Below are 25,684 nucleotides of genomic sequence, written 5' to 3'. Positions count from 1 at the left end.
TCTTAATTTTTTTTTGGTCTGCATTTCCTTTTGCAACATGGCTAATATGGAAATGTTTTGCATGACTGCACATAACTAAGCTATATCAAATTGCTTGCCTTCTCAAGTAGGGGGAAGAGGACGGAGGGAGAGAATTTAGAACTCAAAATTTTTAAAAAATGATTGTTAAAAATTTTTACATGTAATTGAGAAAAAGAATTAAAAGATTTTTTTAAATCACCACAATAACTATACGTGTGTGATAAATGAGAATGTCCAGAGGAGGTCAACCATGAAGGTGAAAAGCCTTAAATCTACGTTTTATGAGTCTCAGTTGAAGGAAACAGTATTTTTTGCCTCACTCCTATCAGGGGAACATTATAGCTGACTTCAAGTATTTGAAGGGATGTCATGCAAAGGAAGGCTTAGACTTTGGTCTGATCCCAGAGGAAGAATCAGAAGCAATAGGCAGAAGATGTGAAGAGGAAGTTTAGTTTTACGTCAGGAAAAACCTCCTGATTGGGGCTGCCCCTAAGTGGAATGATCTCCCTTTCATGAATGTTTTGGACTCAGTGGACACTAAGATATCTCCTCTCAAAACCTGTGACTCTGTCATGAGTGACTCAGGGATTATTTTGGCAAGTGAACAAGTAAAACAGAGCACTGAGGAGAGATGAGTACATGCTTATTATCATTTACAATAGCGAGTGGTGTGAGGCTGTCCAGAAGAGGAAGGACTTTCTTCTATGCAAAGGTTTAAATCCATTTATTTGAAATTTCATTACAGAATAGTCCCAAGTATATGTGGTTTTCAGGGAACAGCAAGCCCATACTTCGACCTGAGAGTTCTGTAGGGGAAGGGGGAATTCCTGCTCTGCCTATGAATGTAACCTTGGAAACCTTAACCTTTCTGATTCTTTCCCTCAGATATGGATGAAGATGCATTATTGAAACCGTGTTTATACAAAATGCTTTTAAATTCAGTTATTATGTCCTGTGTTGTACGTTTCCATTACTCATTTCAAGGAAACAAGTATTTATTAAACATTTAGTCCATGCCCAGAAATGTGACAGATATAGTGAATCCCTGACCTCCAGAAGCTTATCATTTTCTTGTTGTTCGACCTTCATACTCGTACTACGAGAGGCCCGATGACATCACGATGTCGGGGTCCAGGGTGTTCCCCTGTGGCTGATCAGTCTACTATAGGTCAGGCACAAATAGTCTGAATATTTGGGATGGAAATTCTAGATTCTCACATCTCATGTTTCCTTTGTGCCATTGTGATTCTACTTTGCTTACAGAACACAATACCCTCTACGATGCAGGCACCCTATGACGGGTGGTCCTGTGCCAGTGTCTCCCATCTCTCCCAATGAATACTAAAGCTCTTCAGAGAGACCTTGAGAGTGTCCTTGTACTGCTTCTTCTGACCGCCGTATGAGCACTTACTCGCCTTGTGTGAGTTCTCTGCATTTGGCATTCGGACAACACTGCCAGCTGATTGGAATTGCCCTCTCTGAAGTAGAGGTTCAATATGGGGCAGTTCAGCTGAAGACCTCAGTGCCTGATACCTTATCTTGCCAGGTGATCTTCAGAATCTTCCTAAGACAATTCAAACATGGCACAGTGTGCTACAGTAGTGAAGACATTAGGAGTCATCACATCTTGAGCTCTTGGTAAACTACTTCTCACAGCTGGTGGCCTAGTAATTAGGTGCAGAGCCTGGAGTCAGGAAGACCTGAGTTCAAATCCTGCCTCAGAAGCTTATTAGCAGTGTGACCCTAGGCAGTAATTTAAACCATGCCTGACTCAGTTTCCTCATCTATAAAATAAGGTTAATAATATTCCTTACCTACCAGGGTTGTCTTGAATACAAAATGAGATGTTTGTAAAGTGCATTGTAAACCTTAAAGCACTATATAAAGGCTTGTTGTTGTGACTTCCTCTCGTCATGCTTCAATTTTTCTACAGATAAAATAAGGGAGCTGGGATGCAGGATTGCCACATTTGCTTCCCAGTTCTCAGCCTTAATCTTTCATTCTAACCTACCCTGGCCTTAATCTTCTCATCTATAAATTGAGGGGGTTTAACTAAATAATCTCCATTGACATTCTACAGTTCCAAGTTGAAGTAAGATCGTTTTGGTAGCTGTGAGAAAAATCTATTGGAGAAAAGAGAAATTGGATGCAGAAAATTAGTTGGGTTATTGCAATCTTACATGCAAACAAAAGTAAGATGTTCCTAGCAGGGTTAGGCCATAAGGTATTGAAATTCATAGGGGGTTGAGAGCGCTCTAATCTAGTAGCAGAGTAAAAAAGAACAAAAAACAAAAAAGGGAGTCGAGTGTCTAGTTAGCAACAATATTACATTAAGATCCACTAGATTGCCCTCCTTGAGGGTAGGAACTGTTTTTGCCTTTCTTCAATGCTTATCACAGCCCAGGGCAGGTGCTTAATACAATCATTTTTGACTAGAAGATGGGAAACTAAAGGAAGTGACCGCCTTCACTCTGTCCCCCCTCCCTCCAGCTGCCTTCCCAGCATAGCCTTGAGAAGTTTTGAGATCTCCATTCCCAAGAGCTAGCCCACCCCTCTCCACCTCAAGCAAACAAATTTGTACTAAACTGCTCAGAGCACATATTTCTCTCCTTGTCCCAGTTGCTGTTGTTGCCAGTTACCTCAGATACAAACACTGCTCGCCTATAATTCTAGTCCCTAGGATAGAGACTAACTTATACCTACTTTTGTGCTATGCACACACCTGATACAGAGTAGTACTGGGGACGGTCAGGGCTCAGAATGAGACCTTACATTCTTTTGGTTAAGGTACTAGACTGGTACTAGGTTGTTGAAAAGGAAATGTCTAAAGCCAAAGGGAAAGGTCTTTGGGTAAAGCTGATTTATGATCAGACCATGCATACCCCTACAGATAGCATATTATTCTCATCCCCCTCAACCCTTCGAATGAAACTGCTTTCTTCAAGTTTATCATCTTCTTGGATACTCTGTCTCCTCAGCTTTTTTGTTACCCCTCCCACCTGCTTGAGTACTTTCTTGGCCTCCTTCGATGGTTCATCTTCATCCTCCCACTCTGGGGGCTCAGCCACTTACCTTGGTAAGTCACTTAACCTCTGCTTCAGTTTCCTCAACTGTATAATGGGGGCAATAATAGCAGCTACCTCTCAGATGTACCTACCAGGGGGCAGGTAGGTGGTGCAACAGATAGAGTACTGGGCCTGGAGTCAGGAAGACTCATCTTCATGAGTTCCAATCTGGCCTCAAACACTTATTAGCAGTATGACTCTGGGCTTAACTCTGTTTGCCTCAGTTTCCTCATCTGTTAAATGAGCTGGAGAGGAAATGGCAAACTACTCCAGTAATTTTGCCAAGAAAACCTCAAATGAGGTCACAGAGTCAGACATGACTGAAAAGAACAAAAATACAAATTCTTATTCCCATCTCACTCTGCCCCCCCCGTTGGTGTTATCCAAGGCTCTATTTAAGCTTTTGTCTTCTCTCTCTCTCTCTCTCTCTCTCTCTCTCTCTCCTTCTCTTTCTTTACTACCTTATTTGTCTCCTCTATTCAGGTGACTCCCAAATTCATATAACTAGCCCTAAACTCTTCACTAACTTTTCCTGTCTTCATCTCCAAATGCCTTCCGGACATCCCTATCGGGATATTTGACCAATACCCAAAATTAATATGTCCCAAACTGAACTGAGTACCCCCCGAAAAAAACCCCAACCTCAAACCAAACAAACAAAAAACAACCCCTTACTCTCCTTTTCAAGTTTCTTGTTTTTCTTTAAGGCACCATGAGCCTTCCAGGCACCTAGGCTGGAAACTTTGGAATTATATTTGACTTTTCATTCTCTCTCCCTTCCCCAACCCTTGCGTCTACTCTATCTATAGAACATTTCTTGGACTCCATTCTTTCTCTTCACTCATATTGCCACCACCCTAGCTCAGGCCCTCCTTACCTCTTGCATGTAAGATTGCAATAACCCAACTAATTTCCTGCATCCAATTTCTCTTTTCTCCAATGGATTTTTCTCACAGCTGCCAAAATGATCTTCCGAGTGCACAAGTCTGACCATGAACACTCCTCTTCTCAAAAACCTTCAATAGCTCCTCATTGCCTTTGGGATAAAAGACAAATTCCTTAGCTTAGTATTTAAGACACTTCACAATATGGCTTCAACTTATCTTTTCCAGTCTTGTTCCAAATCACTGCCCTTTAGCATTGTACTTCCCAAAATGGAGGGTAGAGTTAGCTGGGTGGTGCAGTGCCTAGAATGCTGGTCTCACCTGAGTTCAAATCCAGTTTCTGACGCTTATTAGCTGTGTGATCACGTGTAAGTTATTTAACCTCTGACTCTCTGTCAGGATCAAATGAAGTATCTTTGAGGATCATGGTGCTTAATAGATGCTTGTTTTCTTCCTTCTTCTGCAAAACCCAATAAATGCTTGTTTCCTTCCTTCCTCTACAAAATGTAATAAATGCACGTTTTCTTTTTCTGCAAAACTACATAAATCGTGGCTATCATTATTAGTAGTAATAGTAAATTTTTCCGTACTTGAACAGAGCATTCCTGAAAGTCCTTCCATGCATTTTTTCCCTTTCACTTAGCTCATGGTTCTTTAAATTTTTTTTTAATATATTGCCTGTATTTTTCCTTTGCTCCTAAAACCCCACAGCCTAATTTGTATTATACTTTTTGTATGCATGCGGTATCCCTCTGGTGAATGTAAACTCCTTGAAGGCAGAGACTATATTACTTTTTATTTTTGCATCCACAGCATCAGGCACAGTGCCTTCAACCATTATAAGCCCCTAATAAATGTTTGGTGATTTTAATCTGTAAAAGATTTTGGGGCTTGGAGTGACAAGGTCGCATCATTCCACTCACCTCTTTCAAATTCCAGATCACTCCCAGGGGAGGACCGCCAACTTGTTCCATTGCCTATGCCAACACAGACACCTGTCACCCCACTCTACTCCTAACCGGCCACATTCCAGAGAGGGGCCTGACTTTGGAGAGAGAACCTGGGAAAGAAGGGACTCTACCTGGTCCCTTTCCCTTCCTTTGGAAAAGACTTCGGGATCCGCCTGGCCGCAGCAGATCCTTCCTCCTGGTCCAGGTCTCCCGGGCACCTCACTCTCGCAGCCGCAGGGTGTGCCAGGCGGGGTCAGCCTAGGTTGCGGAACCTGGGAACCACCCCTTTCTCCTCCTTCCTTCCCACCCCTCTTCTGGGGAGGGGCAGGGTGCGGGGAGGGCATCCGCAATGACCTCAAAGCCCGCCCAAACCCCACCCTCGGCACTGGTAAATAAAAGCGCGTGCTGCAGCCCCCGTGCCCCGCTGCCTCGTGGGAGCGGCTTTGTTGCGGGGGCTCTGGCCACCGGTGAGGCACACTCCCCTCCCTATATTGTCTGCGCTCTCCTGAGTTTCGAGAAGGAAAGAAACCATGCTGTTTTGGCACACTCAGCCGGAGCACTACAACCAGCACAACTCCGGCAGCTATTTGCGGTAAGCTCCAATCGCCGGTCCCCTGGTCTCTGCGCTCTGCGAAGGTGCTGCCGCCCCGGCCAATGCCTTCGAGTAACCCTGCAGCCCAGGACTTTGCGCCTGCCCTGGTGTGGTGTAGGGGAGAGGGTTCCTTGTAACACTTAATCGTAGGGAGACACCCCCCCCCGCGGGTGGTGGGGGTGCAGGATAACTGAGGGAGATCACATGGCCCCGAGAGCCCCCTGGGAGAAGAGGTTGCAGCTGGTGCCAGCCCTAACTGGAAGCCCATACCTACCTAGCACGCGGACTACCTACCTATGTGGCCTTGGTCAAGTCCCCTGGGCCTCACTATCTTCTGTTTTCCAATAAGGAGGAGTAGACTAGATGGCCTGAGTTGTTACAGCTTTATAATTCAGTTTTGAGAAGATTTAGTTCATAAAAGACACTACCACCGGAAATCACATCAGAAAACATAATATATTTTTTTAAAAAAAGAGCCTTCGTTGTCCCTCTCCCTACCCCTATTCCTCGAGAGGAGGGAAGAGGGGGCTAAATTTGTGATTTTGCTTGCTCCCCTCCCGCGGTTGGCTCTTCCCAGGCCGGAGCTCCCCCTTCCCCCGTCCATCACCTCTGAGCGCCGCCGTCTGAGTTTGCTCGGACCCTTGGCTGACAGGCTGAGAGAGGCTCCGGCGCAGCCTGGCTGCACGCCGTGTCTGGCGGTGTCGGAGAGGCCATAGGTGTCTGAGAGAGCACATGCAAGCAGCCGCGGGCAGCGCTCCCCCGAACTCAGGCTCGCCCTTCTCTCCTCTGGGGAAGAGACTTTTACAACAAAAACCCCGCAGACTGGCTGACAGACGGACACAAACACCCTTGCGCAGGGAAAAGAAAGAGAACCGAAACAGACAGGACGGACCTATGGAGACTGGGGGAGGGAGCCAGGGGAGCGAGAGAAATAGATGGGAGGCGAGGGAAAGAGCCGGGCAATAGTTCCGGTTTTTTGGGAGCATTAGTGACCGCCATCGGCATTTGCAGGCAGAAGTTGCATTCCCAAATCCCTCCTGTGATGCTTACTGTGTTCGGTGACCTTGGGCAAGTCATGTAATCACCTTGGATTTCTATTTGGCCATCTGTAAAATGAAGACAGTTGGATTATATGTAGTAGCCTCTGAAATATCTACCTAATAGCTCTACAAATATGATCCTCCCCATCCCTGTGTTGTGGGTGTTTCTGGTAAAAATTGCGCAGTGTCTGGCGCATAGCAGGCACTTAATATTTATTAAGTTGATATACTTCCTATCACCTTAATTTATTGTCAACTTGATTAAGATGAAACAAGTTAGGATTTATTAACTAGTTTACTGATATGTGTGAGAAGGAAGAGAATTGGCTTTTTAGACTAATTTTTTATCTTGACATTAATCAGCGTTGGGGAGGGAGGAGGGTAAGGTGGGGGGGGTGGAAAAGGGCAGAATTCTTTTTCCTTGGAAATAGTTCACCTAATGAGGAAGTGTGCAGGAACCTGACATGATACTGGTAGGGTCTATGCATTCTGCCTCCTTGGCCCTCCAAATTGTGCCTTTTTATTTGAGAAGGGTTTTGTGGTTCTTGGTTTTCAAATTCTAGAATCTGCACTGGTGAAGACTTGAATTCCAGATGGGGGTGGGGCAAGGGTGGGGGTAGAGGGTTTGACCCAAGGGCTGGGGCTGCAGGAAGCATCTCTTCTGCTTACAGCGTAGCAGATACCCCCCTCAGATAATCTTGTATGTATTTGCCTGAGCTCTGGCCAATTCCCTTGATGGAAATCTTTCTTCTTCTTCAGGGATTTGACTAGTGTTCTTCAAAGGGAATAGTGTGAGTCTTGTCTGTTTTGCAAAATACCAAAACACTCAGAAACTGGCCTTTTAGGAAGTAGGACACCCCCTTTTCCCTCAGTTCTGTGGGATTTTTTTTCTCCTTTTCTATTGGAGGCTGAGTGTTAATGGATTCTAATTTCACTTTCTGAACTTGCTTGAACCAGCTTTATCCTGTCTTATTTCCACCCTAGTCACAGTTTATTAACTGTGCCTAATTTAACCCAAGGGGCAGTTAACATAGGCTTGGGAAAAGCAGAATTTGTGGAATGGTTACCAGGCAATGATTGTACCATTATTGGAACTAGATGGTTTTTTTGTACCCCTCCCTGCCTTGAGAATTCTCCCAAATATCCAAAGTGATACCTGTCAAATCTCCCCACTCTGATATAATAGCCTTTATTCCTCTTTCCTTTAGAAATGAAGGGAAGAGCAATGAAAGGGTTAATTTTTTAAAATTGTCAGTTCATCATTCATTGGATTTAATTATTAGAAAGATGGTAAATGATGGTGGATCTTTATTAATTCTGCAGGGATATTCAGTGAAGGTAAGATATTGAGCCAATAACAGCCCAGAGTAATTTAAATATAGACCCTGCTCTGATGAGAATGTATCAATTCATTAGAATTCCTTTTAAAAAACATTCTGGAGAAAACTAAGTTTCTATTTACCCCAGGAACTAAAATAATATTCCATGACTTTACTTTTCCATTTTATCTAAAACCTATTCTATGATTATTAAATATTTTAGGACATTTAAAAATGTGGGTTTGTATAAACATGATTGAAACTTACTTAAATTTCATATCCCAGAAATTTCAATTGAGTTAAATTTATTAAATTTAATTATTAAATTTGGGAACATAAAACTTGACCTTAAAACTTTAAACCTTAAGGCATAAAAAGCTTAAGACCCTGAGCTCAGCGGAAATTGGGGAAGTGGTTGAATAGGGAGAAAGAGAAAACAAACTAAAATTATTCCTACTCACAAGGTACTTACACTCTAGTAATTCATTAAGGAATAAATGTTGTGCCTTCTTTTTGTGAGGCATGCCAATCAGCAGTTTTCGTGTTTACCTCAGAGGTTAGAGATTCACCCACTTGTGAGGCAGCTGAGAAACATTTCAGCTTGGCTACAATGAAAAGTTCAGTAGAGTTTCAGAAAGAGAGCAAACTATAAGACTAAAGGTTTATTGTAGTGCTTTTTGATCCAAAAATAATCAAAGCAATTGGTCAACAGTCTTTTATTTGATAACCTCCCCTCCCCCTTTTTAGGAGATTGAATAATTCTCCTAGAAATTGAAGTGAGAGAAGGCCATGGTTCACCCAGACTTAGGATGTATTCAAGGGAAGAGTCTTGTCTCTAGCAACTATACTGTAATGTTGAAGTTACTCAGGTTGGCCTTAAGCAGGAACCTTTAGTCTCTTTCCTCATTTAATGTTCGATGTTCTGGGCAACTTTTATTTCTTTGCAAATAAGGATAACTGTCTTGTTAACAAATACCCTTCCATGAGTGACTTTAGTGTTGAGTGACAAGTCAACCACTTTCTTTTCTTTCTCCCTCCCCTCCCCCCCCTTTTTTTTAACACCAAAGCACATGGATTATTAACTTAATATGATGTGGGCAAATATGAAAAGCACTGAAGTTAGAAGGGCCAGTGCACACTTTGCATGTTCCCAGATAGCTATTTACAGACGTATTTGTGCACCTGAGGTTTAGTGTAAGGAAAGGGGGCAGCCTTGCTCTTTAGTAAGCTGAAAGTTGAGCTAAATATTGGCTTCACTGGGCAGTGGAAAACAGAAGGGCAGGTGTAAAAAGGATTTTTGAGGTGTACTCAAACCCATATTTTCCTTCAGGGAACTAGCTAGATGTTGGCGGGGTGTGTACAATGTTTATGTATTTTAGAGACACAAGTTTATTGTGTTAGACGGAGAACAGATTGTCCCAGTGACTTTGGTATTTATTCAATTTTTATAGTGATCCAGGATAAGCTAATCTGATTTATTATGTAAAGCATATTAAGAGAAGGGGAGGGGGGTAGAGTGGTTATCAAGATAAGGGGACTGGTATTTTTTTTGGCTCCTACTTCCTTTATTCTTCATAATTTATTAGACTTTAATGAGTCTCTCTCTTGCAGGCCATTCATATTGTCAGGATTTTTCCATGCCTCAGTCATAACCCAGACTAATTCTAGAATCTCAGAATTAGAAGGGATCTCAGTCCACCCAGCTCAGCTTGAACTGGAGCAAGATTCCCCTCTAACATCATACACACCAAGGTGTCATTGGCCTTTGTTTTAAAGATGTCCTGTGAGAGAGAGAAGCCCACTACCTCTTTTGGCAGCTGTGGAGACACTGGAGAGAACACTGTGATTAGCAAGTTTATGGCATGCCTAAATTCGCCTCTTTGAAGCTTCTTTTTCCAACTAGTTTTGTCTAATGGGACAAGGCAGAAAAAGGCTGCTTTTTCACGTGGAGCAAGGGCTGTCTTTTACCTTTCTTTCCAGCACTTAGCACAGGACCTGGCACATAGTAGGTGGTTAATAAATGCTTGACTGATGTGGATACTTGCCATTATCATGGCAAGTTGAGCTTAAATCTTTGCCAAGTTGAGCACCCCTGCTTTCTGCTTTCTTCACTTTAGTGACATGGACTCGAGCTATATCTATCCTGGTTGCCCTCCTCTGGACACACTCTAGTTTATCAATTTACTTCCTTAAAATGTGGTGCTGAGAGCAAAACATAATTTTGCTGATGTAGTCTAATCAGGATTGAATATATCATGACTGTCACCTTCTTTGACTATAATTTTCTTGGCTACAATATCACATTGTTGGCTCATTGAATTTAACACTGCACTAAAACCATGAAATTCTTTTTTGGAACCCTGAAATTTTTTACGTCAACTGATAATCCAGTCACCACTGCCCTATCTTGAACTTTTGAAGTTTATTTTTTTGAACCCATGTGAGATTTTACCATTGATCCCTGTATAATTTCTTATTAGATTTTAGCTTGTCATGACCTTTTTGAAGTCTGATTCTAATCCAGTGTATTGTCTTAGCCTTTCCAGATTTTTGTCATCTGCAAATTGAGTGGCATACCGTCTATGCTTATGTCCAAGTTGCTGATAAAAATGTTTCTTAGCACAAACTGAGCAGAGATTCATGGTATTCCACTGGAGACCTTTTCAACTCTGTAGTGAACCTCTAATGAGTACTCTTTTGAGGCTGGCCATCCAGTCAGTTCTAAATACAACTAATTGTACTGCCCAGCTTATTAGGAGCCATTCTTCCTACCCTCCATCCCATTTTTTATCTTTTGAGGTCCTGTGAGTGGGGATTTCTTTTGAATAAGAGGAAGGGAGAAATCTCGAGGTCTTTCCATTTGGTAAGAAATTTCCATTTGGTTAAGGAAAAAAAGTCAAACCTAGATTTCTTGCTTGAATGTAAACTCAGGAGAGATTAATATGGTGCTGAAAGAAGAGGAGTTACCTATTATCCAGTTGCTCTCTGTTGCTGGGATGGATTCTTCATCTCAGTACTTGTGTAGAGCTGTAGATCCTCTCAGGGTAAATGATGTATTCAGCACAATAAAGGCTATAGAGATGAAATAGGTTTCATTTTTTAAAAAGATACTTTAATACTTTTTCATGTAGTGCATAAATAGCTATTCATTGTAACAGATTGTATGCTTGACCAGGACTTGTGACATGTCATAAAATTGCCTCCAACATTAATATTTTATTAATCTTAGAGGGAGAATTTTTTTTAGCTCTTCTAAAAAAATCCTAATTTTTGTCCTCTAGATTTACAGAATAAGTGTCTTATAATTCTATACGTGGTGTCCTATCATGAGAAAGAGATGCCACAAATTATTCTGTTTTTTACTGTACTTTTAAACCTCTGTATGTAATATTTATGACAGTTTGTAGTAGGTTTAAGTTTCAAACAGGAATTTCTACAATTGCAGAAGTTTCTCGAAAGGTTTAAGGTTTTTTTGGGGGGGGAGGTGGGCAGGAAGGGGAGTGGAGGAAATGGGGAGATAGATGACTGACGCATTGATGTCTATCTCATGTTACTTCTACAAGAATGCCATAAGTTATCTAGGCTTTTTTTTTCCTTCTCAAAAATAATGATTCTTCTTTTAGATATTTTGCTGACACATGTGTTAACTATATGTTTCAGTGATGTCCTTGCACTGCCAATCTTTAAGCAGGAGGAACCTCAGCTGTCCCCTGAGAATGAAGCCAAACTGCCCCCATTTCAGTATGTGCTCTGTGCAGCCACATCACCAGCTGTGAAACTTCATGAAGAAACTCTGACCTACCTCAATCAAGGTAGGATTAACCCCCAAAGGGGAAAAGCTCCTCTGTGGACCTGGATTGGTTTGATCTGAGTGGCCCAGATAGAAGCATTCACATTTTAGCATGATGTGTTACTGAATTTCTTGTGACAGGGATAGAATGGGGTAGGGATCATTGGCAGAGAGAGAAGGAATAGGGAATTAGAAAGAAAAAAAAATCCATCATCATTGTCATTGTTGGATGCAGATTAAACACTTGTTGCATATTATATCTGGCAAATATGTTTGGTATGTATATTTATATGTACATACATGTGTATATATATGCATATATATATATATATATTCATATAAGTACATATGTATACATTCACACATATATCCTGGCTGTCTTAGAGATTATTTGTGTAATGAATTGATTATCTTTCATAAAATAGTTAGTTTAGATTAGGGGTGGGGAACCTGTGGCCTCGAGGCCACACGTGGCCTTCTAGGTCCTCAAGTTTGGCCCTTTGACTGAATCCAAACTTCACAGAACAAATCCCCTTAATAAAAGGATAGGAGGCTACAGGTTCCCCACTCCAGGACTCTAGCCCAAACCCCTGTGATATCAATTCTTTTAAGGGTTTGAAGAGGTTTAAAAGGTCTAGGGCCACACTTGAGGACCTAGAGAGCCACATGTGGTCTTGAGGCCACAGGTTTCCCATCCCTGGTTTAGATGTATAAAATCCAAAAGACTTTTAGTTTCTGAATATGGTGGTAACCTTTTATAATTAATAGTGGGAGACAGAATGAATGTTCATTTCTAGCTTAATAATATCATGAGAAAAGGATAGAAAACTCAAAAAGCTGGGGTTCAAATCCCTCCAGATATTAATTATGTTATCCTGGGTAAGTCACTTAATCTCTCTGCCTCAGTTTCTTCATCTGTAAAATGGGGGAATTGGACTCAATGGTATTGTAGGTTCCCATCTTACTCTAAAAACTATATCAGATTTTGATAAAGCCTTAAGAAACAGACTCCCATAACTTCAAGTTAGAGTGGATGGTAGAGATGGTCTAGTGGCAGAAGTGGGGAACCTGTGGCCTCGAGGCCACATGTGGCCTTCTAGGTCCTCAAGTTTGGCCCTTTGACTGAATCCAAACTTCCCGGAACAAATCCCCTTAGTGAAAGGATAGGAGGCCACATGTGGCCTCGAAGCCGCACGTTCCCCCACCCCTGGAGCCTAGCCCAAACCCAGACCCCTGTGATATCAGTTCTATCTACAATATCTTCCAAAAGTGGTCACTATGAGTGTTCATTCAGCCTATACTGAAACACTTTAATGGCAGGGAATTGACTTTCATAAAGCTTCCCAATGTGAGGAAGTTCTTACATTTTAGGGATGTGATTTGACCTTGTCCGTATTGATGTCATGAACAAGATTATACTAATGATTGCAGTTGTAAAGAAGCATTTTTATAGACATTCTGATGTTCAGCCATCCTCGAAGATGAGAGTTAAGTATTATTCCTGAGTTAAAAAGCAGTGAAAACAATTTATCCAGAATAGGTGTATGGTGGGGGTGGTGGTGGTGGTAAGAAAGGCGGATATATTACTCCACTTGGCAAAACTGTGAATGTATCTGAATCCTCAGAGCTTTTTGGGCCCTCTCCTATCTCACTGACTCTTTCTAGAACTTTGACTTTTTCGTTTGGGAAATAGCTAGGGGTAGAAGTCCAACCTGACCCTTTGCACATTCCCTTTTCTGCTGAACTCACCAGCTCTTTAAGGAGAATTTAATTTACTCCAACTTTACCAAGATGGTCCTTTTCTTCCTCAGGATTCCAAAAATCAGAGGTGTAAGAGGTATAACTTACCTGATAAATGTATACCACTTTCCACATCCAGAGTTCACACCTCACTGCCAAGAAGTAGGTGTGTTTCTTTAATAGTTCTCCAGGACTGAGATTTGTAATCAGATTCACCATCAGTTTTTTGGTGATGTTATCATTTATTATTGTATATAGGTGTCGTTATATATGTTGCTCTCTTGATTCAATTTTCTTGCCTCTTTCTCACTTCATACAGATCTTGCATTTTTCCGAGTTCTTAATTTTTGTTGTTTCTGCAATAGCAGTCCATTAAATTTACAAACTGTAATTTGTTCAGCCAACTGATGGGCACCCATTTTATTAACAGTTTTTTGCTTCCATGAAGAGTCTATGACATTGACTTTTGAAAATGAGTTTCCATTTGCATTTGAGAGAACATTATAGTTGCTCCTTCAATTTGTTTTTTCGTTTCCATTTATTAACAAATTTTGGATAGCAGACTTTTCATTTTTATTATATATATATACACACACATATGTACATACATATACCTACACACACATAGACACACATATACATATGTGTGTATATGCCCATACATATACACATATACTCATACATATATGCACATATACATATATACACATACATACACACATACATACATACATACATATATTTAGCAGACTTGAGCAGACCATCTTCCTAACACTCCATTTGCCATGGATTTTAACAGAAAGCTTGTGGGACTTTTGGGAAAAAAAAATCTTTGTGGTTTTGACACACTATTCATGAAGGCCTTTTTAGCAGTTAGCAGTAAACCTTTAAAAGCACTTTTGTGTCCACTGACTAAGCCCTTCAACATGTCTGTGAGGCTCTCCCATATTATCTTCGTTATATAAATGTATTCCACATGTGTACTCTTGTTATTATTAGAAATATGGACATCCCCTTAGCATAAGACCCGCTTAATGGAATTTCTACCTAAAGCTATGTGATACCTTTTTTTTTCTTCATGTAGTGCCAAATGTTGCCTGAGACAACTAAAAACACATTGTACTTGGCCGTGTTTTTAAACACAGTTTTACAGTTGCCATAACCAGAAAAGTAAATTATGGCGCAAGACTGAGAAGGAATCAGGATAATGGGATGGAAACACATTGGACTTGGAGGCGTAAACCTGTCAGCTCTACCATTTCCTAGCCATATGACTGACCACAAGCTAATCATTCAGCCTCTTTGAAAGTCAGTTTGTTCATCTGGAAAAAGGAAAGTCTTAATACTTAAGAGTATTTAACTCAGGTTTGTTGTGGATAAATCACATTGAAGTGAGCTCCTTGAGGGCAGGGCTTCCTTCATTGTTTCTTTTGTGTCCTTGTATCTCAGTGCATAGCATAGTACCTGGCACGGAAGTTTAATAAATACTTGTTGATGGAATGATTGATTGCTATATATCAGGCCAAAAAGGATAATACTGTTTTAAGCTGCTTGAAGAAAGGCATAGTGTCTAGAACATGGGAAGCAGTAGTCCTTTTGTATTCTACCCTGGCTCGGCCATGTCTGAAATATGTTTTGGGTGCCATTTTGGAAAGGACATTGATAAGCAGGGGTGTCCTGAGGAGGCCAACCAGGATGAGACCTTGAGATTATGCCATACAAAGAACTGTTGGAAGGAATTGGAGTTATTTAACCTGAAGAAGAGAGGGGACATAACTATCTTCAGATATTTAACAGCTGTCATGTGGAAGAGGGATGAGACTCATTCTTTGGAGCCCCAGAGGACAGAATGAGGAGTTGAAAATTATAAGGAAAACCTTTTTTAACCATTAGTTATCCATTGGGAAGTCTTGGATTTTCCCCTCACTACAGGTCTTCAAGTGTTGACTGGACATAGGGATCACATAAAGGAATCTGACGGGTCATCTGATATAGCTCTCCCTCATTTTACAGATGTGTTAAAGGTGATTCCTGTTCAGATATGCATTGGACTGGATGGCCGCTGAGTTCCTTTCCAGCTCTGGGATTGGGCTGTTAGCTTATCAGTGTGTGCTTTATGGGAGGACCATCAGGGAAAATGTCTTTTAGTTGTGAAATCAATTTGATTGACTTTAGTGCTACATGTTAAATCTTTGGGGGCAGTGGAAGAAGACGAGAGCAATAGAAGAGTCGAAGGGTACCATTTGTTGTAGTCAATTTTAATTTTTTTAATGAGAAACAACTTTTGAAAGGAGAAAACAGTTAAATGTAAGAAAACTTTATTATCATCTACCAAAAATTTCATGATTATGTTCTTCAGGAATGAATTCTCCGTGGGAATCATCCCTGATCCAGGAATTCTCTTTCTTTTTTTTTTTTTTTAATTCCATTGATTTATAACTCTAAATTTTCAAAGCTCTTCGTTTCTCCACCTTCTCACCTTATTAGTCAACATGTGGTATTCCTGTCAAGGTGGGGAGAGTGGTCTGGTCTCTCTTGAAGGCTGAAAGAGGTGGTTTTGCGACAAACAAAAGAAGGCTTACTTCTATTAAAAGCTGGTAATAAACTTAGGAAACTATTTGCCCCTAGAGGTGGTACAGGCTTAAAATATAAATGGGTTCAGAAAAGCTTAGGATAAATCCTTAGTTGACAGAGCCCTAATGTGAAACAGGTACTTGTTCTACCTGGCCCTCAAGACAGAACTATGGGCGATGAATGAAAGTTACAGAAAATCAGCTTTTGGTTTCACTTATGGAAAATTTACTAGCAATTAGAACTATCCCAAAATAAGGTAAACTGTCCAGGGAGGTCATAGGCTGCATCTCTGTTCCAATTGTTCCCAGATTTTGATGTAATTTTGCATTAAAGGAACTGAGTAAGTCAAGAGGGTTGCTTGCTTATTTTTGCTTGTTATATTTATTTATTTATTTTTAGTTCATATATGTATCCCTCTTCCCTTTACTTCACCTATTTATTAAGTGGGGAACTGGAATGGAGAATGGACCTTCGGGCTCATCTAGCCCAACCCCTTCATTTTACAGATAAGGAAAGTGAGGCTCTGGGAGGTTAAATGACATAAGGTCACATGTTGGAATTTGAACCTTGGTCCTCTTGACTCCAAATCCAGGGCTGTTTCACAGCTGACAGGTGTCAGAAGTGGGGCTTTTGAACCCAGGTCTTCCTGACTCCAAGGCTGGATCTCTGTCCTCCCACCCACTGCCTCTCCTTTAATATATTTCCCATGTTCTGTGTAGGGGAAGGTGAAGCAGACTGGATGCGTGTTATGAGATTTGTGCATGTAACAACAGAAAGAAAGAGTCTCCTTTGGGAAGTTTTAAGAGTAGGATATTTGCTTTGGTGGGTTACAGGGTATCCCCTTGAACAAGGAGAACAGGTAAACATGCGCACTCTTGTTTTTGCAGGCAGCAGTCTCTGAGTATAAGAATGAAAGAGCAGTAGAGCTTCTACTTCAGTGAATCACCTTTCCCAGGTGATCTGTTACTTTCTGGATTGCATTTATTGATAATTAAATATTAATTAATTAATTAATTAAATATTAGTTCTTATTTATTAGTCAGCCTTCATGGAGCACCTACCATGTGCCCAGTTATGCACCCCACATAACTTGCCTTACCCAAGGAATCTAGCAAAGCTGGGCAATGGAGATTCAAAACTAGGCGTCCTCCTCTGATCTTCTGCTTTCTCCAGGATGTGTTTGGATGTCACAGTACTGCACTAGCCTGCTTCCTGCACTGGCCCTGCAGCAGGTCAGTGGTATATGAGCAGCATTAGGAATAAATCTACTTGGATGGGAGTCAGGGTGGACCTGTCTAATCCTGAATTCTGAGCCATGGCAGCTGGCTTCATTAGGAAGCTCCAAGATTCTTCCTAATACAAATTCATAAACCTTTGTGCACATACATATACATATACATATACATATATACACACACTCTCTCCGTGTGTATATACACACACACACACACACAAACACATTTATACATACACGCATATACATATGCATATACATGTATATAATGTTGGTGGGGTTTTAAAATTGACTTATATTCAGTAGGAGGTCTGTTCTGTCCTATTCCCCTTCCCCCATTCCCATGGACCATAATGTGGCTCTCTAACTTCCTTGTTTGGCGTTTTTCTCACTTGATTAGAGTTACACCTTGAATGCCCTTCGTAACTTTCCAAACGTTTGTGTGTGTTGTTGCTCTTGTTCTATTTGCTTTTGAAAAAAGGCTTTCTGTATACTTTCCAGTCCGATTGCATCTATTCCCTATTTGTGTTATCAGAATATCATAATAAGGGGAGGAGAGGACACATTTTTCTGAAGTAGCTCTTTGTAAACTGGAGCTCTCCTTACCGTAAGGGCAAGAGAAGCCCCTGTTAATAAAAGGAAAGAACAAGTGCTTGCTGCTTCCCTCCTTTAGACAAGATCAGGTTGACCTCACAACATATAAAGAGTGATTATTGGGAAAACTTACTACCGTGAAAATCCCTACAGCATTTTTATTTCAGTAAAGCATTTAGAGGAATTTTCCATGATAGAGTGGAAAGACCACTGCATTTGAAGGCAGAGAATCTGGATTCAAATCTTCAGTCTCTGGCTGATTATCACTTAACTATATCTGGTTCTCATTTTATTTGAAACTAAAATGAGGGAGTTGCTCTAGGTGAACTCTAAGGTACCTTCCAGGAAGACCTGGGTTCAAAACCTACTTCTGAAACTTAAGAGCCAGCGAGAGACCATGGGCAAGTCACTTAATATCTCTGTGATCCTCAGATTTCTCACTTGTAAAATGAACTACTAATACCTAAGAAACCTATGTTATAGAGGAAGGCCTTTGTTACATAATGTAAGTTAATAAAAAACTTTTCTGCGTGGTTCTCCAGACTTTGGATTTACTCTCACAGTGGCCTTGAAAACGTGGTGGCCGTGACAGGGAGCAGTCTCAGACTAACTACACAGAAAGATTTTTACTTTTCCTGTCCCATCCTTAGATATAAAATTTCCTACTTTCCCTGAATCATGACATTGGTCTTGATGTCTCTGAAATGAGTGAGATTTAGTTTTTCAGTCTCCTTATTCAATTCTTATTTATCTGGCATATCCTTTCTTTTTCTAACTTCCTTTCTTCTCTCCCTTCCTCCTTCCCTCCTTCCCTTCCTTCCTTTTCTCTTCTACATACATACTCATTATAAAGGCTGGCTTTCAAATCATTATATACTAAGATTGTTGATATCCAGTTCTTTTATTCCTGTGGTAATAGAGAGGCCTCGATTACATTTTATATGACTTTAGTTACCAGAGCCAATAAAAGTTGGAAGGTGAACAACCTATAAATTTTGTCTAAGCTGAGTACTATTGACTCATGCTCCATATTGAATGGTTGGCTGTTGCCCGAGTATTGGTGGGCAGATCACTGATCTGCTTACTGCTCGACAGTGGCACAGAACATGGTCATTGGCTAGAAGACAAGCCTTCCATCATACTAGAGTGTGAGGATTCCACCCCTCAGAGTGCCTCTTTATTTGGAGGCAATGTGGTGTTAGGGAAAGAAATAGAAGGCCTGGAGTTATCTTGCTGAAATCATATCCAGAAACAAATCCCCACTGGGGTTTTAGCCCTAACCAGCTCTGCTTACTAATTCACTAAGTGACTTTGGACAAATAATTTCTTATTTTGTAAAACGGAGATAATATAATAATATCTGTCCCATTTACCTTATGGAATTACTGGAAGGACCTCATGAGATTTTACAAACTGTAACATGTAAATATATTTTCATTTTCACACTTTCAGTTTTATTAATGTTTCATTTTTACATTATCAAATTTTACAGATTATTCATACTTCTGAAGGTCTTTTGTAACAAAGTAAAGCAAATTAATTAAAACTAATGCAGAGACCTCATCTGAAAGTTCATGAAATATTTAATATGGGTGATATCCCATCATACTTCTCTTTAAAAAAAACAAAACAAACAAATCTATTTTCTTTCCCACATCATTTAAAAAAGGGGGGAAAAGCAAATTTCTTGTTTGCAAATGCATAGTCAAACATAACAAATTCCCTCAATGGGTATTTACTGAAACACATGTCTCATTCTGCCCCCATAATTCATTAGCTCTCTGTAATGGATGGCATGTTTCATCATCAGTCCTGGAATCAGGAATAGTCATTGTATTGATCGTAGTATTTAACAACTTTTAAGTTGTTGATAGTCTTTGTTATATAAATTATTCTTTTGATTCTTCATATTTCATTCTTCATAGTTTATTAAAAGTCCAACTTATTCATTTTAAAAGGCAGCACCTTCCTTTCAGTCAGGAGTTTTTAACTCTTTATGTCATAGACCCTTTTGGCAGTCTGGTGAAGTCTGTGGACTCCAGAATAATGTTTTTAAAAGTATAAAATACACAGGTTTTTCAAAGTATGGTAATTTCATTGAAATAAAGATGTAATTTTTCCCCATCCAAGTTCTCAGACCCCTTGAAATCTAGGGGTGAACCCCTACAAACTCCAGGTTAAGAAGAAGCCCAGGTTACCAAAGTCGCATTTCTAACTCTTTCACTTTGAATAGCCTTATCTTATTTTACCTGACTCTGAATGGTCTCACCATCCCTGCTGTCATCCTTTAACAGTGGTAGGATTGTCAGGAATGCAGTCTGGGCACCTGTCAATCAATGGCAATCTCTTTTAAGCACCCACTGCATTCAAGAACTTTATTGATTTTGTATTATTACCTTGCACTTACATCTAAGGTGCCTAAGCAGAATCTACCTTAAATATAAGAGGAGAAGCATGTGGCTCCTGTCCTCAAGAGCCTTTTAGTCTAGTTTTAGGGGCCAACAGAGTTGTTGTTGTTGTTTTTTTTTTTTTTAAGACTAAACTGTTTACAGAATCTCATACAAAGGAGGGCCAATTAATAAAGTGAAATACCTGGAGGAAGGATCAAAGTCAAAGTCACTTCCTTGGGTGTGGTAGGATTAATTCCATTCAACAAACATTAAGTGTCTACTCTATGTAAATACTTGGAGCGGCTACTGAAGGTGGTGGCTTTCTGATTGGGTATTAAAAGACTGGAAGGGAAGAAAAAGGGGTGTGTGATCAAGGATATTCCAGTTGGGCATACCATACCATTGCCTCTTTGAAGATTCTCTTAGGGGAAATCCATTGTTCTCACTGCTAGGCCTCAACTAAAGTCCAAAGTCAGCCCTTTCTAGTTAGTATAGGTCTAGTCTAATTTAGTTTAGTTCTCTTCTAGATTTTAGAAGATGATGTATTGAACTCTTTTTTTTTTCCCCTCTGTTTTTGAAAAACTTTTTCCTATCAATCTTTTCTGGATATACTCTCCCCATCTTCTTCCCCTTTTCCCCATCATTGTATCCTTTCTCATGATAAAGAAAAACAGTTATCAGATTTCAGATGTCATATTTCAAACTAATAATGTTTGCAACCCTCCCTTCTGCCATTTTTTGTTATTTAACTATTTCATGTCTGGAGGGTTTAATCATCCCCTGTCCCAGCCTCTAATGACCTTTTCTCTGGTAATCCCCATAACAACTAACACAAACCTGTGGCACATAGCAGACAATCTCCCTCAATTCTTCACACCTTTGCATTGTGCAAAGCACAATTCCTTGCCTGGAACCACACCCTTTCTTTACCTCTGCTTCTAGAATCCCTAGCTTTTTCAAAGCTCAGCTCCAGTGTTACCTACATCAGGCTTTTCCTGATCATCTCACATGCAATCCACCTTTCCCCATTGCTTCAAAATCACTATGCATTTACTTTGCATAAATTTTGTACACTACTGGGGAGCAGTGGGGAGACACGTGGTATATTCCAGGGATGGGAAGGATCTGTACAAAGGTTCAGAGGTGTTAAATGGATTGTCCTGAGACTGGGTTGTCTCCAGTTTCCCCATCTGTAGGTAATCAGAGTGCCATCTTAGAATAGGGTTGAGATGTAGCTTAGCCTAGAAATTTTCCAGTACCAAATACCCTCCTCTTTATTTTGTCTCATACCAGTCTGATCTGTAATAGTTCCAGTTAGTGTTACTGAGTAATCTGGTGTCCTCATTGAGAGAACTTAGGTGTGAAATAAGGAACTTTCACTAATGTACCATATTCTACTTTTAAAATTTCAAATACATATGTACATGCTTAACTTAAGTATAGTATGACTAACAATGTACAGAGTTCTGTGGATGTTTATAGAAGTCACTTAACTTGCAAATGTTCCCTCTTTCTTTTGACTACAGGTCTCTTAGATAGCAGTGCTGCCATTTATTAATTCAGTTGCTAAATTCAGCAAATATTTGTGCCTGTAAGAGAGTATATGAGCTCCTTGATGCTAAGGACAGTTTCATTTTTGTCTTTGTCTAGGTGCTATATCCCTAGCACCTCGCATAGTTTCAGACACATAGTAGGTGTTTAATAGATGTTTAATGAAATGGGGCAGCTGGGTGGCTCAGTGGATAGAGTGCTAGGCCTGTGGAGTCAGGAAGCCTCCTCTTGGAGAGGTCAAATCCAACCTCTGGATAACCCTGGGCAAGTCATTTAACCCTGTTTGCCTCAGTTTCCTCATTTGTAAGATGAGCTGGAGAAGGAAATGTATACTTGTTAAGAAAACCCCAAATGGGGTCACCAAGATTGAAAACATGATTCAACCATAAAAACAAAAAATTCTGGATGCTTTTAATGGACAGGTGGGGTGGCTTAGAGGTAACCTCTGTTGCTGCGGCTGAAGCACTTGAATTCTGTAATTCCTGGCTTCATGCAGTAGGATTTAAGGCCATTTGGTGTCTACATTAAATTTGGAATCAGAAGGCCACCAGACTGTCAAATGAAGGAGCTTAGGGGTTAAAGAACCTAGTTCTTTAACAATTAGCATTGGCAGCAGAGAAGCTCATTAGCCCCCATAAATAACTGGGGAATCTAAAATTAAAACATAGTGATGGATTATAGTCTGTATATAGTCCCTGCCCTCAAAAAAATTTAAAATCTAATAGCAAAATTGACACAGTTACACAAATAACTGTAATACAAATTAGGATGTGATTAAATACATGAGGGATCTAAGGAGGACAAGGGATCACTCCTAGCTGGAGGAAACAGGAAAGTAAAAGAGGTATTACTTGAGCTGGGTTTTCATATTGTATATTGGAAGAACTGAAATTTAAAACTACTGCACTTTGAAGCACCAAGTTGTGTTTCAAAAAAATAACATTTTAGGGGCAGCTAGGTGGCGCAGTGGATAGAGCACCGGCCCTGAAGTCAGGAGGACCTGAGTTCAAATCTGGCCTCTAGACCAAACATTTGACACATACTAGCTGTGTGACCTTGGGCAAGTCACTTAACCCCGATTGCCTCACTAAAAACAAAAAAACCATTTTATTTTTCTCCCCAATTACATTTTAAACAATTTTTTACCTTTTTTTTTTTTAAGTTTTGAGCTCCAAATTCTATTTCTTCCTCCCTCCCTGAGACAGTAAGCAACCTTATATAAAAGAAAATGATAAATGTTAGAGAGGCTTTGGGAAGACTGGAACACTAATGCACAGTTGGTGAAGTTGTGAACTGATCCAACCATTCCAGAGAGCCATTTAGAACTATGCCCTGACAGAGTACCTTTACACATACTAGAGATAGTAGGATGAAAATTATTTATTTCAAAGTGAAATTATAATATATCCTTGTAATTATTTGTATTTAGAGTACATTTGCACAGATAGAAGAAATTACAATAAAATTATTTTTAAAAATTTTACATCAGTTTACACAGTTGGCATGCAAAAAATTCAAACATGTAGTTTATTCCATACTTATTTCTCTTTCTGAAGTTGCAAAAAAATATGTGGAGACCCATAGGGGGAAAAATGTAATTTTTAATACCTCTTCTCTCATTTCTATAGTTCCTAATGGGTGACTCTTTTCAGAGCTAAGTGTTAACTCTACAAATTATAAGGATTAATCTCTCCCAAGTCATTAACTCAGTTCCTGATCCCTGAAGTCTCTTGATTTGGCTCGCCTGACACTGTCAGAGAGAAGAAGGATCAGCATTTGGAGAAAAATGCCTGAACAAGACTTCCAGTAGGAATAAGCAATACCTGAAGAAGAAGAAGAAGGGGAATAAGAAGAGAAGAATCATAGGTTCCTAGGCTTTCTTACAGTTGGCAGAGACCTTGAAGGTCATCTAATTTCAATATGAGGGAGAAGAAAAAGGAGAAAGGAAAGAAAGAAAAAGGTTCATTTGGTGGAAAGAGGGACGGTTGTCTGCAGGAATCTTGGGGCTCATCTCTAGGTTTGTATGTGCTAAACTATTATTTGGAGTGTTGGAGGAGGATCACCAAGAAGTTAGATTAGATTGGCCTCCTGGTAGCTTTCTAACTTGCTTACTTCTTAAGTATCATTTTAGGCTAGCCAGAAGTGTCAGAAAGAACTGCCCCCTAGGCCTAAGGGAGGAGATGGAACAATTCAGTTTAAAGAACCTTGACTATGTGTAAGGCACTGGAGATACAAAGATACTAAAAATATATATATAAAATTGATAAGTACATACTGTGTACAAAACATTGTGATATGGGTAGGAGAAAATACCTTCTGTGTCCGCCTTCAAATTGCTTATAATCTAACAGGAGGTTATGACATATCAATTTGATAAGTGCAAAAGAGACAAAAAGATCTCAAGAAATAGAAGTTGGGTGAAATGATTCTCAACAGAATACCTCCATTATTCAAAGCCTAGACTGCCCAAATCTGTTGACATCTCTCCATTGAAAGGATTTGGGACTGAGGTGGAGTGTTGAGGGGTAGAAGATGGAGGGAGGAGGTAGCGGCTGAGACTGGGCTTTTAGCATCATTTCCAGAGCCATAAATTCCTGGGTTTGGACCTCTGCAATTCAGCTTATTTGCTAGGGCCTTGGGCTGGACACTTACCTTTTTATCTGGTTTAAGATAACCTTTTATGTGAATTACTCTATTGGCTTTACAAAAGATTACCCTAAGGGTTCCATTAAATGAGAACTCAACTGGACTATTTGGTTTCTTTAAAGACCCTTAATTACTTGACCTAAGTAGGAGGAAGAGGGGCTCTGAGACACTTAACATTAAAGCTTTAGGAGCTCCTTTGCAAATCCTTCTTAAATGAGTGAATGTAGAGTTCTTAATGGTAGGAGTTCCAAGGAAGTAATAAAATCTATCCTCTTTTCTGGAGCTTCTCTTCTAGTTGGGAAATAAAAGAAGTCAAACATATTAGCAAATAATAGAATATAATATATAATCTCGAGTGATTTAGGACTTGGTGAATGGGGAGCCTCAAGATCCTACTTGACATTTGGGCTCCATAGAACATCCTGAGACTTAAGTAATCTTTCCTTCCAGAACTCTCTTAGCTTCTTGTTTATTCCTTTTATAAACCTATTATATTTTATCTTTTGATATTAATTAATTGTATGTTTTACCTCCCCCTACTAGACTGTAAGCTCCTTAAGGTCAGGAGAGAACATTTTATTTAAACTTTATATCTCTTGATGGCTAGTATAGTGCCTACCTCTCAGTAAATATGTGATAATTTCTTGAATTGATAATAAGTCAGTCAGTCAATAAATATTTATAAAGCATCTACTATGTCTCAGGCACTGTGCTATCTGCTGGGGATACAAAAGGAGGCAAAAGATAATTTCTGCCCTCAAGGAGGTCACAATCGAATGAATGAATGAATGAATGTTGTTTAATAGTAGAGATTGGACTAGGTTTGAATGGATAGGATTTGGATAGACAGAAGATGAGAGAAGAAGGAACATCACGAAATGATAATGTTAAGTAAATGGGAGAATAAAATTCATTTTGCAGACACGTCACCCACACAGTCTTTTATGGTATCCCTTTTCTGTGGACAAAAGTACTTTCCTGAGGAACATTCTATTGGGGAGGGGTTCCCCTCCCTGTCTGTTCCCCTGGGTTTGACTGTTAATTTTTTTTTCAGTCTGTACAAAGCTAATAAACAGTGGAACAAGGAATAAAAGTTAAATGAGCATAATGATACTTGTGGTGCCGAAACCATAGCGTTGTTATGAAGACCAAATGAGATCATTTGTGCAACAGCTCTTAGCAAAGTTTTCAGATTTCACCTTTTTGTTACCACATGGCACATTGGAATAGAAGGTGAAAATTCAATCTAGCATCCAGAAATTTGACCTAAATGACACCGGATCCTGACATGTAG

General features: G+C 40.0%; 1 protein-coding gene across 1 annotated transcript in view; it reads left to right on the top strand.

Annotated features, from left to right (window-relative positions):
- The first annotated feature begins 5,357 nt into the window (after nucleotides 1-5,357).
- TFCP2L1 (transcription factor CP2 like 1) overlaps nucleotides 5,358-25,684 on the top strand; it is a 50,161-nt gene continuing 29,834 nt past the window's right edge. The window contains exons 1-2 of the mRNA XM_027854712.1: nucleotides 5,358-5,512; nucleotides 11,532-11,683. Of these exons, the coding sequence (XP_027710513.1) occupies nucleotides 5,451-5,512; nucleotides 11,532-11,683 (214 nt within the window). The 5' untranslated portion in view covers nucleotides 5,358-5,450. The remainder of the gene's footprint in view (nucleotides 5,513-11,531; nucleotides 11,684-25,684) is intronic.

Source organism: Vombatus ursinus, unplaced genomic scaffold (assembly GCF_900497805.2).
Source record: "Vombatus ursinus unplaced genomic scaffold, bare-nosed wombat genome assembly UNPS02010548.1, whole genome shotgun sequence".
Lineage (NCBI taxonomy): Eukaryota > Metazoa > Chordata > Mammalia > Diprotodontia > Vombatidae > Vombatus > Vombatus ursinus.
The sequence above is the reverse complement of the archived record's forward strand: the minus strand, read 5'-3'. Positions and strand labels throughout refer to the sequence as shown.